This window comes from Bactrocera dorsalis, chromosome 4, assembly GCF_023373825.1.
Source record: "Bactrocera dorsalis isolate Fly_Bdor chromosome 4, ASM2337382v1, whole genome shotgun sequence".
Classification (NCBI taxonomy): domain Eukaryota; kingdom Metazoa; phylum Arthropoda; class Insecta; order Diptera; family Tephritidae; genus Bactrocera; species Bactrocera dorsalis.
In genome coordinates this window covers 20,456,561-20,472,977 of record NC_064306.1, presented here as the reverse complement: position 1 = coordinate 20,472,977, position 16,417 = coordinate 20,456,561, and the positions used below count along the sequence as shown (strand labels likewise).

General features: G+C 31.2%; 1 protein-coding gene across 26 annotated transcripts in view; it reads left to right on the top strand.

The window, feature by feature from the left end:
• LOC105233047 (small conductance calcium-activated potassium channel protein) overlaps window positions 1-16,417 on the top strand; it is a 334,439-nt gene that overhangs the window by 142,319 nt on the left and 175,703 nt on the right. For 23 of the 26 annotated variants that reach the window (XM_049454625.1, XM_049454618.1, XM_049454621.1 and 20 more), the window contains 3 exons: window positions 1,952-2,053; window positions 2,153-2,319; window positions 3,047-11,862. In XM_049454625.1, coding sequence (XP_049310582.1) covers window positions 1,952-2,053; window positions 2,153-2,319; window positions 3,047-3,215 — 438 coding nt within the window. In that variant the 3' untranslated portion in view covers window positions 3,216-11,862. The other 3 variants (XM_049454632.1, XM_049454626.1, XM_049454631.1) reach the window with 3 other exon arrangements.

Here is a 16,417-nt window from a genome sequence, read left to right as displayed (position 1 = left end):
CCACAGTAAATGTATTAAGTATTAATACCATCAGAAAGAAGATATTTCAGTAGTGATAAGGTTTACTCACCTTTTAAATTAATCTGAAATTTTGACTTGAGATTTTTGATTGAAAATTAGGTCCTTTTTCCGATGTTATGTCAATATAAAAAGAAAAAATAAATATTTTAAATAAAAAAAAACAGATTGTTTAGGACATAAAAACGTTCGATCATACCAAATAAATTAAAAAAAAAAATAAAACTTTGTATAAGATAAAAATAAAAAACCCTTAAAACTGAATTATATGAATTTTTCACATATCTTTTGATGTTATGTTTTTTCACATGCATACAAAAGTTATGCATACAAAAGTTATAGATTATTTCCGTTGCCATATAACTCTTTTTATAAGAACTCTTAAAAACTCAACCACGCCGTCCCCTTTTTTCTGAAAAATAAGGTAGTGACAACATCTTCTATGCGATAGATTTGCATATACTAAATATTCGTTCAATTCATTTTTGATGGTAATAACTATAAATCAAAATTGTGTCAAATCAAGTTTTAAAAATACTTTTATCTCTGAATAGATATGTAGATATAGAATAGATATAGTTGTCTTTTAATTCGCTAAACTATGTCAATGTCGTCGTATATCTCATACAGGTCATCGTTCCATCTTTGACTTAACAGATGTTGTCATTGTCCATGCCTCTACATCATATAGTAGGACGGAAATAATGAATGACTTGTAGAGTTAAGTTTTTGTTCGTCGGGAGAGCACTTTACTTCTCAATTGCCTACTCAGTCCGAAGTAGCACCTGTTCATAAGAGTTATTCTGCGTTGGATGTCCATAATAACCGAATTAAAAGGGAAGCTTAATTCTAACCTGTTGGCAAGAGTTATTCTGCGTCTAGACTGACATTGTTGGTGGTGTTAATACTGGTTCCAAGATAGGTAAAATTATTTACGACTTCGATGTTATGACTGTCATCATCATCAATTGGGGAATCGAGTTCGCCTTTGCCTGGCGTTATGCTTTCACTGCCATTCAGCAGGGTGTTGAAGTGTTCCCTCCATAATTTTCGTATGCTCTGGGCATCGGTTACTAGGTCACCTCTTTTGCATTTTCCGAAAACCTATGGTTCTGGTTGCAGCTGTACGTAAGGAGCTTGAAATGCCGTCCCACAGTTCCCTTATACCGAGTTGTTTATGAGTGCTCTCAGAGAGAGGAGTGCAAGTCGAGTAGAAAATCGTTGTGATTGCAGCTTCTTGACGTCGAACCTTCCTTGTGTTTGTTGAAGTGCGTTTTTTGCTGCACCGAGGCGGGTGCGTATCTCGGCTGTAACAAGATAGTGGTTTGAGTTGATGTTAGGACCTCGGAACGTACTCACGTCTAAAACTCTGGAGACGTGTCTTAATATGATCGTTGGTGGCTTTTCGATCAGACAGTCAGAAGATAATACTCTACGTTTGTAATTAATTGCTTTAGCACGTTTTACTACGATGAGATTTTAGATTTTAACTATTAGAAAATAAAAATGAAGCTGGGATTAAAAATAATTTATTATTAAAAATATAACGTTTATTCACTTCAAATGAGTTACATATATCCCAACTACATTCGTGGGTTCCGCGGATGTTATAGATTTTAATAAACGGACTAATTCATATTCTTTGACACAAATGTATAGAAGAAACTCCTGGATGATACGGGTACCATTGGATGATGCCCAATTAGTTATATTGCTGCTATTAACGATTTATCATGAAAGCTCAAAGGCGTCAGAAGCGACGCAAACTGTTAGTGGCGTGTTTAAATTGCTCTAATTGTAGTTTAGCATTCTTGTAGTGGGTAGCGGTAAATATTCCGTCACGCATTTTTTCGAATTGTGTTAACCTACACTTCCAATTATAATTTTTTTGCAAATATAAGTAAGCTAATTAAATACCTTAACAATATTTTAGACTCAAAACACCGTCTACGAGATTATTTCGGACATGTCGAGTCGTCAAGATGCTATTGAAGAGCGACTCACAAATTTAGAGGACAAATTGCAGTCATTGCAGGTACATTAAAAATTATCAAAAACCAACTTCACATATACATACGTATGTATATGTAGTGTATAATTATGTAATATATAAACATTGTAATTGTCATTGTAGGATCATTTAGAGAGCTTACCTGACGTAATATCTCGTTGTCTAACTCAACATCAAGAAAGGATAGAACAACGCAAAAACTTTCTACATCCAGATGCAGCAGCTTCTTCAGTTCAGGCATCGCCACAGTCCCTGTTCAACGCATCTCCGATGTTATTTCCCCACTCAAGGTTTGTGTATAATTTATCTATTTCTCATGTATGTGCAAATGCTTCTCCTTGCACTTAAGTTTTCAGTTTCCTCCCTATCCACTTCCACAAAATTTTACACTTTCATGCAGAAAAATACTTGAAGAAATGCAGTGCTCGAACAGAAATTCTTGCCTTGGCTCTTGTTTCTTGTGAATCGGTTAAAAGTAAATTTATTACATATTAATGTAATATTCTAGACAAAGAAGAGTGATCAAATGTGACCAATTAACACCTTAGAAGTGATTTTTATCCATCCCTGAATGGTTCGTCAAGCCAATCATAACAACCATAAGCCCTTGTGATCTCTCTAGAAATTTTTCAACGCGGTATGAATTTACTCTTACAAAAAAGAAAGTAAATTGTCTGTTACAGGATGATTCAAAAGTAAACCACCAGTTTTAAATACAAGCCCAAATGGCAAACTGAATGACATACCTTTTCAAAAACAATACTAAATAATATTATAATGAATGAGAATCATTATTAGTTACAGTTTACCGAATACGGTTTTCTAATTCAAGTACTTTGCTAGATCTTATTTAAAACATTTTACATAGTTTGATAAATCAATTTAGAGTAACTGTTAGTACAGATATCTGCCCTGCAAAAACTCATACTTCAAAACAATAAACTTTTGATCATTTTTTAAATAAATCAGTATATTTAATGTTATTAACCGTGATCAAACTGCTTGCTTTTTGCATAGAAGTGTTCCCTCATCCAATAATGTTGCTGCAACATACCATTGGCCAACCAGTCCTATTTTGCCACCTGTATCTAGTAGAACTCCACATTTAGTGCCTGATACTCACATGCCATCGAATGGATCTGCCGCAGTTAATAGCTACGCATCTTCCAATAAATATGGCAGCTGAATAGAAGAAATTGAGTGCTCCATGCCCGTCACAAACATCGAAATGCCTACCATTACACCACTATCTCTAACGTCACCCAAGTTAAATATTGCAAAACCAGAAAATATTATTGCCGGAGTCAAATGCAATTCCGATTTATCATCAAATGTCGGCCGAAGAGTTCCCAATGCTTTACATTTCATCATGGAGACTACAATTTCCGAAGACGCTGAAACAACCATACAAGATTCGCCGGATAGTTCATCAACGACAACACAACTACAAGAAGCGCACTCAGCATCACCAACCGTATGCACAACAGCCGCGACCATGGCTACCAATAAATTTACCAGGAAGAGACAACGTCTATATAATAGCTATAGCTTTATAAATAGTGGTAATAGTACTAATTCTAACGATTTCATTTCGAAAACAGACTACTTTAAGGCTTCTTCGAAATGAAAGCGACCTAATAATTTAAGATATCACCTAGTTCTATTCATACATGTACATATATACACATTTAACATTGCGTTAACATATTTAGATAATTTTTAATTTATAATGATCGGTCAACAAAAGTAATCTTAGATACATGGAACGTACATACATATACTTATGTTTTTCCCATATATATGTGTATATGGATATTTCAACCGTAATTATGTGTTTTTATGTACTATATACTTGTACATATTCATAAATTAAAGAAACGCTGCAAAGAAAGTACGAAATGAGATTTATCTACAACAGTTAAGTATATTGTTAAAGCTTCCAGTGCATGGTAAAAATACCATACATCCAAAAATGGTTCTTGTTTAAATTTTGATTGCTTCGATATTCATTGAATATTGTTCAAATTCCCTTTACTTTTACTTATATGTTACATACATACTATGTACAAGTATATTAAATCAGCGAATTCTACGAATCATTCTGAACAACTTTGCATAGGAGACAATGGGCCTAAAACCGGATTCGCGGTAGCGATGTAAAAAGAACGCTAATTCTGAATTCATATACTTTGGACGCAAAAACATATTGTACATACATTTTTTGGATAAAAACTTATTTTACTCTAACTATTTATAATATACTTTCAATAAGAAACTTAATAATATTACTAGAATGTTTTTGTTGGTGAAAATTTTTCTCCAAAAATATAACCTGCAGAATTGATAGTGGTACACTTGCTTATGATTTCACCATGGTTCTGTTTTACATCCGAAATATACGGGTATATACAATATTATGTAATACCCAATAGTATGTACACACCGAGACCTCTTAATTAATCGACTAAAGTGGATTCTTGCGGGCTCTTGGTCCTAAAACGTCCATCAGAGCACAATCATGTAAACATCTTACTTACATCTTTTAAAATCTGGAGATACACATGTTTCATAAGCGTAATTGAGGAAAAGACATCAACGTAAATTTATCAAAAAGATATGTATTTTCATTTATAAAATATTAAAAAGATCAATATAATATAATGAGTATTATTAATTGCACTATACGGCAAAAACATTTTTTTTGGGTATTGGACCAAACTAATTGAGTTAAAAGGGAAAATGTATTCTCCAAAATTTAAATATTTGCCTTCGCAGTACGAGATTAAGCTCATTTCAAACATAATTATTAATTATGGTGTACAAGTATAAGTTACTAAACATTTCTTCTTATTTCAAAGAGGTAAAACATATGTCTGTTAGGCTTGTGTATATGACAGATGCTATAAGTGACCAAAGTCAGATTTTGAAAAAAATATGAAAACAGATGTTCATATGTATGTACTATGTTGGTGGCTTAAAATCGCAACATGAAATTTGATTGAGGTCTATAATTATGATGGACATTGTCAGAAGAGGAAAACTTGTTTCGAACTTCGAAGCAAATATTTCGATTTTGGAGAAAAACTGAACGAAAAACGGAGAAATGACTTTTTCACTTATGACTCAATATCTCGAAAACAATTGCTTTACTTTTATACCAAGCCAAGGGTTCTATAAAAAAAGGGATTTATAAAAAAAAGGTAAACATATAATTCAGTATGTTGTGGAGTAGTAAAAGATGATGATAATGAGATTTATATTAAACACAACAAAATCACTAAATTGATACAGAAACTTAACTTAGTAAAGTTAAAAACCAAAATTTGGATCGTTCAAATCCAGGCTTTGTAATATTTTTTCGTTAAAAGTCAAAAGTGCAGAGACCTAAAGCAATTATCGTTTATTTATAAGTATAACAAAGGATATAGAAAAGACGTAACAACATCGAGCAATTAGTAGACTAAATCTAATTCTTTTAACGTTCGTTTTGTTTATCGCCCCAAATTGGTTTTCGTCGAAATAACTTCACTTATTATTCGAATGTACTTATGTATGTACATATAGTTATTCCAGGGGACCTCAATAAAAAAATAGAATATATTATTGTTATCAACTTCAGTAAGCACTGATCGACTTAAAACCCATTATATTCAACACACATGTACAGATGTACATTTTAAATACAACTACAAATGAATTAAAGCCCTCAATAATTTTCATCACCTGAAATTTAACAACTAATAGGTCTATATATGCGACTGTTTGAGGTGTGTTGTTTTAATTATTTTGTAACTCAAGAGGGAAAATGAAAAATACCCCGCTATCAGTCAAGAAATTACCGAATTTGAAAATATATAAAAGACCATATGTATACCGATACTTACATTATAATTATTGAGTCTCAAATAGCATTTGAAGGGCAGACGTACCAATTTGTATATACGATTTCTAATTAGTGTGACATGTTTACACAATTAAAATTATACATTTTATAACTGTTTTATTTCGGTTCCATTAATACAGAGAATGTGGATTGACAGGTTTGACACCGGTTTGCAAATCTGGTCCCAAATAAAAAAAATTCTCAACATTTGTATGTAGTTCTTAGTAAAAAATATTTATTGTATAGTACGTAAGACCAAAATAAAATGAATGTATGTTATAATGATAGTGTGAGTGAATTCTGTACAATTTTATTCGTGTGATTTTGTAGACAAAATATTTAAATGCAGTTTTACCTTTTTAAGGAAAAGGAAAAAAGACTTATATAAGTAATAACAAAACATTTAGATAAAGAAATATGTATGAACTTTAATTAACGAAAATCCATATTACGCTGCTTACTGAAACACAATTCTTATTTTAACTAATCAATTTACAATAGAAAATTCTTCTCATCCTATTATGTATGGCGACTGGCGCGAGTATAGTTAGTAGAATATGAGTAGCCATTCCCCACTTTTGTTATAGTTTACAGAAATGTCAAATTCAGTCAGCTAATCATGACTGCTCAAACTGTTCAAGAGCAGTTTTCTACAGTATAAAGTTGAAATTTATTTGAAGTTTGTATTTTTTCGATTTAATATTTTTCACTATTACATATATCCCCTAACACTTCACTAATTCGATTGTACACATTTATTTTCTGTTATAAATTGCAAAATATCTTTTACTCAATATTTAACTTATTTTTCAATAACAAAACGGTTACAAAGTGATAATAGCTAGTGTTACCTTATAGACAGCTTTTGTAAATGAACTGAAAGATATAATTATATTATACGTTTATATTAACGTTTTAAATTTGAACTATATATGTATATATTGCGACATTGGAAACGTCAAATACCATTCGGAAAGTGACAGATATTCAGTAAAAAGTCTAAAATTTACGAAATAGGTCGCTATTCACCAGAAGAAAACTGGGAAATATTGAAAAAAAAAAACCGAGGATGGTCAATTTTACCAAAAAACCATCTTTTCGGACGAGGCTCATTTCCACCTCGATGGTTACGTTAACAAGCAGAATTGTCGCATTTGGGGCACAGGACGGCGCTACGTGCCATACAGCAAACGCTACACTCAATCTTTTACTTCAAATCTTCAAAACAGGTGATGTGAATTGGTCTCCCAGAAGCTGCGATTTAACTCCGTTAGACTATTTTCTGTGGGGAGCTATTAAAGATAAATGTTACGCCAACCGTCCAGAAACAATTCAAGATCTAAAGTACGAGATTCAAGCTGCTATAGCTGCCATAAGGCCTGAAACCATCGAAAAAGTACTCCAAAATTGGGTGGATCGGATAAGCTACTGTAAACTCAGCCGTGGTGGTCATTTGTCCGAAATTGTTTTCCACAAATAAATTTCATAAAACAACCTTTTAAATAAATGTTAGACCTTTGAAAAAATCAAGCCGTTTTTTTATTTACTTTTTAAATTAAAAATTTTATATGTCCCACCCATTATTATTCCAAAATTACCAGGAAATTAATCAATTTTTAGCTTTTCTGCGGTCTTCATCCGCGCTTCAAAAAAATAACCTTAGTCGGTCCAACACGGGCGTGTCTGGTTGGTTATTCTCAAGAGAAGAGAAATCTGAAAAAAAGGATTGTCCATCATCTATATTTATATTTTAGTTTTGTTCGTTTGCCACATATTTACATATATTAGTAGTTAAAAACTGCTCATTTGTCAGCGTGCAACCGTTTTGTCATTGTGTATAAATGGAATTGAACAAGAAGTCAGATATTGAATTAAAGCTATTTTTGCTTATATAATGTGCAATAAATGTGCACAAACAAATCAGTGAAGTACTAAAACACTTTCTTAAGATATTTTTTCAAACCTTTTAAACAAATATACCTAAATTTCAATGAAGTTCATTGTTTTCCATTTCTTTCTGTATCATTTAAGTATTTCTTGCATAAATTTGATAATTTCTAACAAATACATGTACTATAAAAAGTGATTCCCAAAAATGTAGAAAGGCGATTTAATGTTCATTTTCAAGTATACTAGGTCAATAACCATATGCAATACAAATTATTGTTAAAGATCAGATACCCTAGTCGCCTTGCATAACGTGTAGGATAGATATAATACATTCAATCCAACTTTATTGATAGCCACACAAGTTGATATTTTTAACATTTTACACATATGTACACACACATACTTGGACCCCTGAAATCAAAGGGTAAATATCATTTTCAAATTCATTCGTTTATTGTTTGTGCTTTTGAAATTCAGCTGACCCTCAAATAGCCTCAAAAAGCGTTTATATTTATATATTTATATTCAAAGGATATGTCACCGTTTTAAATGTTTCAATAATTTTTGGTCACATTACTCGTTTAATTTAAATCAATCAATAATGCTGCCACTAAGAGCGTCACAAAAAATTAAAAAATGTTACGATCTTCAAAATGCCGGTAAATTGAAAATTCTTTTTGGAGCACAACTATTGAACGATCGTACTAACATGATTGCCGTTATCTGCATCTTATGTGTCTTATATCCTCAAACAACCAATTTAACGTGTCTTGAGTTCAATTTGGTCAAACATCAGAGGTGTACATGTTAGTTACGTATGCGCCAATGTAAATAACTTAATTATTGTTGAAACAGTTCTTTAAAAATTTATATTTTTTTTATTAATTAATATTTATCTGCATTGATTAATACCATTTTCATACTTCACACTCATTTTGCCTAAACAAAATCATCGCGGAGTAAGCGCGTGTATACATTTGTATTTTATATGTATTAAAATTACTCTGTGTTTTTTAAATTTCATCAAAAAATATCTACATACTACATATTCAATCAATATTGAAAGCATAGGTATGATAAAAGTTTTTCTTATATATTTTTCATTTGAAAAAAATTCGACACCAATTGTACTTCATATGAATACAATTACAACCCGTGAAAATGCAAACAACTCATCATTGAAATGCATATGAAAGTAATTCACAAACAATTAAATTTAATTAATCAAGACTGTGGCTAAAAAAGCTTTATCAACCATTAACGTAAAAAAATACTCAATACCAGCTTTAAACTCTTATGAGCACTAATGTCTGGGTTTCAAAAATGTTGAATACCTAAAAACATGTTTAAGAAATAGTCAAACCCCGTAATCGGTCATATATTCAGAAAAAAATCAAGAGTCGAATTTACTACATCTTATTGTAAAAACTTTTATATAAATCCTTAAGATTATCAATGTAATTAATTAAATACACTTATTAAAAGCATTTAGTTTGCACTTTATTAAAAAGTATTCTTAAATCTTAGCACTACTTAAACTGATCTAAAAATAATAAATTAAAAACAATATTTAAATGCGTAAAATTTTGTTCGAAAACAGTAAAATTGTATTTATCTTCAAAATTTCATAGCATTCACCCTAAACCTATATTTTGTGTCGGCGATGATTCCCATGCACATAACTCATAACTCTCAAAACGCATATTGATTTCGAATTATACCTAGATATTTTGTATAATTTTCTGAATTTACATCATGGATCTAGAAACTAAGTTTTCCAATTATTTAATTGTGCTGTACTTAAATTGGTGAAGATTTAACTTTTACGTCATTCATTTAATTGTCAACACAGAAGCAGTAATGCTCCCTATGTTTTTATATATAAGACGATTTCTCTTCAAAGATATTACTAGTTACCATTTGCAATAGTTTAAAAACTATATTCGAGACTTGAACCTTGATATATGACTGTTGCTTGTAATGCTTTTCAAGTTACAAAAACCTAACCTAACTTTGTCCATATTGGGTAAATAATTCATAATTTCAATATTTATTGCAATGATAAAAAACTCGATAAATAAACGTCTTAAATACTACTGTAGTTCTTTCCTATTATGTATATCTTATCATTAAATACGGGATGTGCCGTGATTAGTGTTTCAAATTAAAAAGAAAAGTGTTTTCGATCTTATTGCGTATTTATAACTGGAATTCAGTGAAATTGTATATATTCTTTTTGAACAATTTAGAGAAATTTTGAGCCAAATTCTACTTGGATTCATTAATATTTGTGATAACTTAACATAACCCCTAAATTTGAGTTATTATATACTCTCTTAAATATCCCACAAAAATTAACTGATTTTAAAGAATATAGTATTTAGTTGCAATCTTTAAACATTTGGAATAATAATCAACTTTGCAAATTGGAGTATATCTCCCCGAAGTCTGGGACCATAAATACCCAAAAAGGAAAACAGCAAATTCTTTTTCAATATATATATTTATTGAAGGACAAATAAATCTTTAAGCAAATAAAACTGTAAAATAACGGATCCCCAATTTCTGATTAAGGGATTGTAATTTTTATTTAAATACCAGCTAACAATTTATATTAGTATATAATATAACATAACTCATTATATAGAACTTAGCAAAAAGCAAACCATAATGAAGTAGAAAACAATTTATTAAGATATACACGAAAGGACTTGAAGAGAGCAAACTATATATAAATCTGCAAATTAAACGAAAAAACTAAACAAAGATTGTTAAAAATGGTTAGATAAACTAAAACGTAATTAAAGAAAAGCTAAATGTTGAAAATAAACTAAATAAAATAAAATTAAGTAAAAAATGTTGTTACTCTGTATTAGGTAAAAGTGTTTTGCAAAAGCTTTAATATTTAGGGTGCCTATATTTGCTAAAAATTAGGATTTTACGAAAACAAAACTTTTAAAGGATAAGAATATATTACATAAATATGAGAAAAGAAATCAAAAACCATAGGCATTTTATTAGTTTCATATCCATTTCCGTGCGTACATTTAGAATAGGAAATTTAATTTTCACAATCGGCTTTATTAGTTGATACATATATATAACGGACATAATATACAATACCGAATTTTATTATTATGAAAAGAATTGAATTATTGTTTGATTGCATTTTTCATATAACATTCACCTAAGGATCGAAACAGATACTCTTTTATTGTTTGTTGATTGATAAATATTTATGTATTTTATACAATGCACTCAATCTTCTTACTATACGGTTAATTGTTACAAAATTCTTGTACAAAAAGTTAAATGTTCATCTCATAATCTTTAGTTGAACAATGCAAAATTACATAATAAAAATGGATATACAATTTATGCTCAACGCAACTGATTTACTTACATAGTTAACTGTATATTGACATATTGCTGTTATACAGCACAAACCAAATTGTTCTGAATATAATTCAAGATATTGGTAAAACACATAAATTTTCAAAATATATGTACGTAGAAAAAATAAATAGAATAGCAATTAAAAGACAGTACATAAATGTATGGAGAGATGGGAAAGAAATAAGAGGATTGAGTGCGATTAGTTATACGCAAACGTATAAACACTTAATTTGACGAGTACTTAAAATCCACATACACATACACACTTGTACATTCAAGATGCTTTTTTATTTAGATTTCACCCATTTAGACATTAGTCGGCTTTTTAGTACATTAAATTTATGTTCTTATGTACATGAGTGTGTATGCAAAATAATATTTACAAATCTATGTACATGTAACACCTCATGATTAAGCCAACCATTATACGAGTATGTAGCCCTATTTTAATTTAATTTTAATTTTAGACAGCAGCATAAGAGCAACTGCGATTGCTTAAATTTAGAATAAGAAATCCAGAGAACAGAAGATTTGTAAAATTATAGTAACGTCATCGAGCAAGAGTACTACGAGTAAAACATTAAAATCGTAGTATAATAGATATAGTTATATTTACCTATACAATTAGTTTCATTGAATAAAAAACAGTTTACATAAAAAAATAGTTTAAACCTTTAATTCTTTCTAAATTGAAATGAATATCAAACAGGTAAGAAGCACCTACTATTTCAACATTTCACATACTCGAAGTAACGCAAATACAGATGTATTTCGAGTTCGTAGATGGGCGTAATTGGACCACTGCCACGTCCACAAATCGCCATTAGTCGAAAACATAATAAATATTTACAAATGTATTTTATACGATGCACTCAATCTTCTTACTATACGTATAACTAAGCAATAAATTAAAATATAAAAATAGATAATTTGGCACACGCCTTCTAATATGTTTAATGTACATATCTCCTAAGCCACTTAAGCTAAAACGACCAAATTCGCTAAGCTCGAATATTTTAAGAACCCCTATCGACAGTTTGCAATTGGATGAAATCGGAAGATACCCTCGTTAACTCACCATATAACGCTACAGTACAAAACTACTAAAAGCGCATTAAATCCATAACGCAGAGATACTAAATTTTTTCTCCGAGATGGTATGAGAAGGTTTTGTGAGAGCTGGTGTGAAAATTGGACAATGGGCGTTGCACCACCCACTTTTTGGTGAAATCCCATATCTCGGAACCCGTCTAACCGATTTCGACTAAATTTAGTACGTATCATTTTTCTAACATTCCTATGCTGCAGTGTGAAAATAGACAAAATCGGACTACAACCATCCTACTTCTCATATAACTCAATTTAAAATTCCATTTGTTGTTTTCTCCTCCCAGTACATAAATCAAGAAGTAATTAATATAACGGAATAAAATTTTGCAGTAATAACCTTTTGACCAAAAATAGGTACCGAATATGTTTGACTTGTAGAATGAAACTTTTTGATTTGTAAGATCAAACGTTAAAACTTAACAAAGATTTATCATTACCACTGGTGGGGGGAAATGAAACGTCTTATATGAAGTGAGAAATCTTTCATTCTAATTTTATTTTTAAATTTGTAAACCTTATATACTATTTTGGAGTTCTTAGTTATCTAATTAAATATATGCGTACATACGGCACACCACATGGGGTTGTTTTCAACTATACAATGTAATACATGTGTGTGTGTTGTCATATAATTTAAGTTTCATGGATTGCGTTTTTTAAGTATACATGTGCATTTGTAATTAATTGCCCAAACCTAAGTAAATATATTTATTATTTTTTTTGAATAAATGCATATATTTTTATGTTTATTTATGTATGTATGTTTTGTAGAGCCCCTGCCTTAAAGTGCCCATACACGACACACAAGTGCGTTCAATCGGTATGTGTGCGCATGTGGTTTACTCGTGTATGGGCTTGTGCGCGTACCGATCCATTTTCGCGAAAATGTTTGATTATTTACGATCGGTGTGTTATGTGCTCACAATATCTCATTTCTCTCGTGTCGCCGAACAGTGAAGATCGCGGACAATTGCAAGTGTTAAAGGGAGAGCCTGCTTTAGGGGCTTCAAAAAATCGAATTTTTTGAGGATTTTTTTGGGAGGGAAAGAAATAATTGATTCAAGCGAAATTTCTAGGCTTTATAGTTAAATATTTGAACATCTTTCACAAATTTTTTGGATACGAAATCTTTGATATTTTGCCTGTGGAAAACGGACGGCGGGTAGGATGCAGGTTGCAATTTCTATCGAAAACAAAAGATTCAAAGAGATTCATATTTTTCAATAATTTGTCTTCTAGTTAAACTAAGAAAATTTAAAAAAAGTTTTACAATTTTTTTTTTAATTGAAAAAAATGGTCTTTGATCAAAAAAAATTTACTTTATGTTGTTTAAAAATATGTTCAAATTTGACTTTTCTTAGTTTTATTTAGTTTAAATAGAAGATATTTTTATGCCAAAAAACGGCGCATCCTGGTGACATTGATCCTGACTCTCCTGGTGGTCTGAAAAAAAATCAAAAGAAATTCGTAATCAGTAAGGATGCTGTTATAGCCCCTACCTCAGGGAACACGAAAAATGGCGACTGCCTGAAAATAAAAATCATTTTTTACGTTTTTTTTTTGAAATTCCTGAATTTTTTTAAAATATTAAAGGATTAAGGATTATATAAAGATAAATTTCAAGTAAATCGGTTTTATAGAACTTGAGATAATGCCGGTACCGTGTGGAAAAAAGTAGTTTCGAGAGAATTAGTCTACCTACCTACCGGGTTAGGTACTGCGTCACTAAAGTAACTGTGGCTCTTAAAATAATTTTAATTTTTAAAAATCCTTTGGAGGATATGTTGTTAAGTTCTAAACTTTAAATATATGAAAAAAAAATCAAATTTTTTCAAAATTCTAGAGTAGAATACCCCTTTAAGAATAATCGTAAAAATAAAGAACCGAGAAATCGCATTTCAAAGTTTTCGCTTTTTGCACAATCGCTCATATACATTTCTGCTAGGCCCTCGGTCACTATTTCCCTTCTAGCTTCGATAATATTTCGAATTCCCATCTATAATTTTGTGGGCATATTCTTAGAAATTTTTTAAAGAGATTAAAAACCGATTGTTTGATGCTTCTAAAGCAGGCTCCTCCCTTAATAAAAATTTCGTATCAGAATTTATTGATCTTATAAAAAATGAATTGGCAATTTGGCAAATGTGATAAATATAAAAATAAAATTTAGAAAAATAAAAGTTGGAATAACTTATTAACGAAATACAAAGAAATCGATAAAAGTGCTACATTAGAAATAAATTCGAAGAAATCTTCCACTTGCCTGTCGCAAAAGTTAACTGTGTGAAGAACGAACGCAAAATGGATTTGTGTGTCGTGTATGGGCCCTATTATCTAATATATGTGAACTGTATCAATAGTAAGATTTTTCTTATCTTATTTAACATTTGTGAAATATATAAAAGGTTTAAATATAATGTTGTTGTCCGTCCTTTGGTAGCAACGAACATGTTCAATTTTGAACATTCTCCCGGGCGACATAAGTAACTACAGTTTGTAATCATGTCATGTTCGCCAACTAAGTGACGTTTACGATGATTATGCGCCTTTCTGTGTTGAATTAATGATAGTTTGCTCATACTCGTAACTATTTCTGCAACTTCGTTACAAAGGTATCCTGCTGACTTTTCCTCTTTCACATCGGACGACGGTGTACATTTGATGTGACGCTTCTTTTTTTCCAATTTAGTATTATCCAATTCACTGCTTTCGTCTTTCGGTAATTGTTGTATGTGTTGGGTTGGTAGATATCCCATCCGTTTCTTCTTTTTGGCTTTTGGATTCAGTACTGCCTCTTCCGCTGTCATACCTCCATCTTCAACGTCTTCAATTGTCGTGTCTTCATTTGGTTCTTCATCAGGCGGTTCAAGATCCATTGTTGCATCTGAAACAAGATAACCAGCCTTCCTACTTCCTCCGAAGTGAGGACTCTCCCGGGGAATAAAATACCTCTTAAAGTCTTCTCTTCCCGTGGTTGTTATAATCGCTTGCTTAAAATCATTATCCAAAATTTTAGCTCTCCAAGACTCCTTTTGCTCTTCTGTTTTCTTCGTTTCTGCCAGGATGCATGGTTTTTGATCCCATTTAGTTGTCGATTCGTTATTCGTGCTCTTCCGTTGTGTCATCAACTTCAACATCTCTTTCTGCTAGATCTTTTATCTCATCTTTTGCAGAATATGTGGACCGCAGTATTGACTTTCGACCGGAATTAACGGTGCCTGTATGTCAAAAATTGATTTTCGTAATTCAAGGTGACTTTATGCTGGATATATCAGCCAACATTTGAGTTGTCTCACTGAAATTGGGAGAGCGAGTTTTAATCATGACAGTGGATCTTTGTGCCTAAAATGGGTAAATTTGAGAGAAAATTTGGCCTGGATTTTCGAACATCCGACTGACTTTGCTCCATATGATTGGTGATTGTATGTGAGGTACCTTAATGATGATAGTTAATGGGCAATATCGGGTCGATACTTACCCAACTCCCATTTACTACACATAATGATTTTCGTTTTTCTAACAAATCTTAACCGAATTTGTCGACCAATGTATGAATTATACAGAGTATATGTACATATAAAATTGCTTACATTCTCATCCTCTAGTTGACGTTTTACTCCTTAAATATTTCCCTGGCTTTAATTCTAGCCAGTTGCAAGAGTATCAAAGTTCGATGGTATTCGAATAAAAAATTAAGATTTGACAGATAATTAAACAGCTGAAAAATTGTGAACGAAAAATCAAAAAAATTTAATTCAGTTATTGTTCATGAAATGGTGAATAATTATTAAAATAGGCAATAGTTTCGATTTATATTAGGATGACAAAAAAGTTAGGGTCAAAACTGATGTGCTGTGCGTAAGAAAATAAATTTTATAATAGCTTACCAAGGAGCACTAACCAAGCTTTTGAGCACCTTGTTCGACTTGAGGAGTTCCATAGGCCAAACAGGCTGTAGGACTTAATTTTATATTAGCAATTTTTTTTAAACATGCTCTTTCCAGCAGTACCGTATATCTAATGGCTAAGTCACATAGAGCTTTTGCTTCGCTTTACCTCCGCCATTTGTTTTGACAGAAATGTTCGATGTATGCTTTCGTATGAGTACG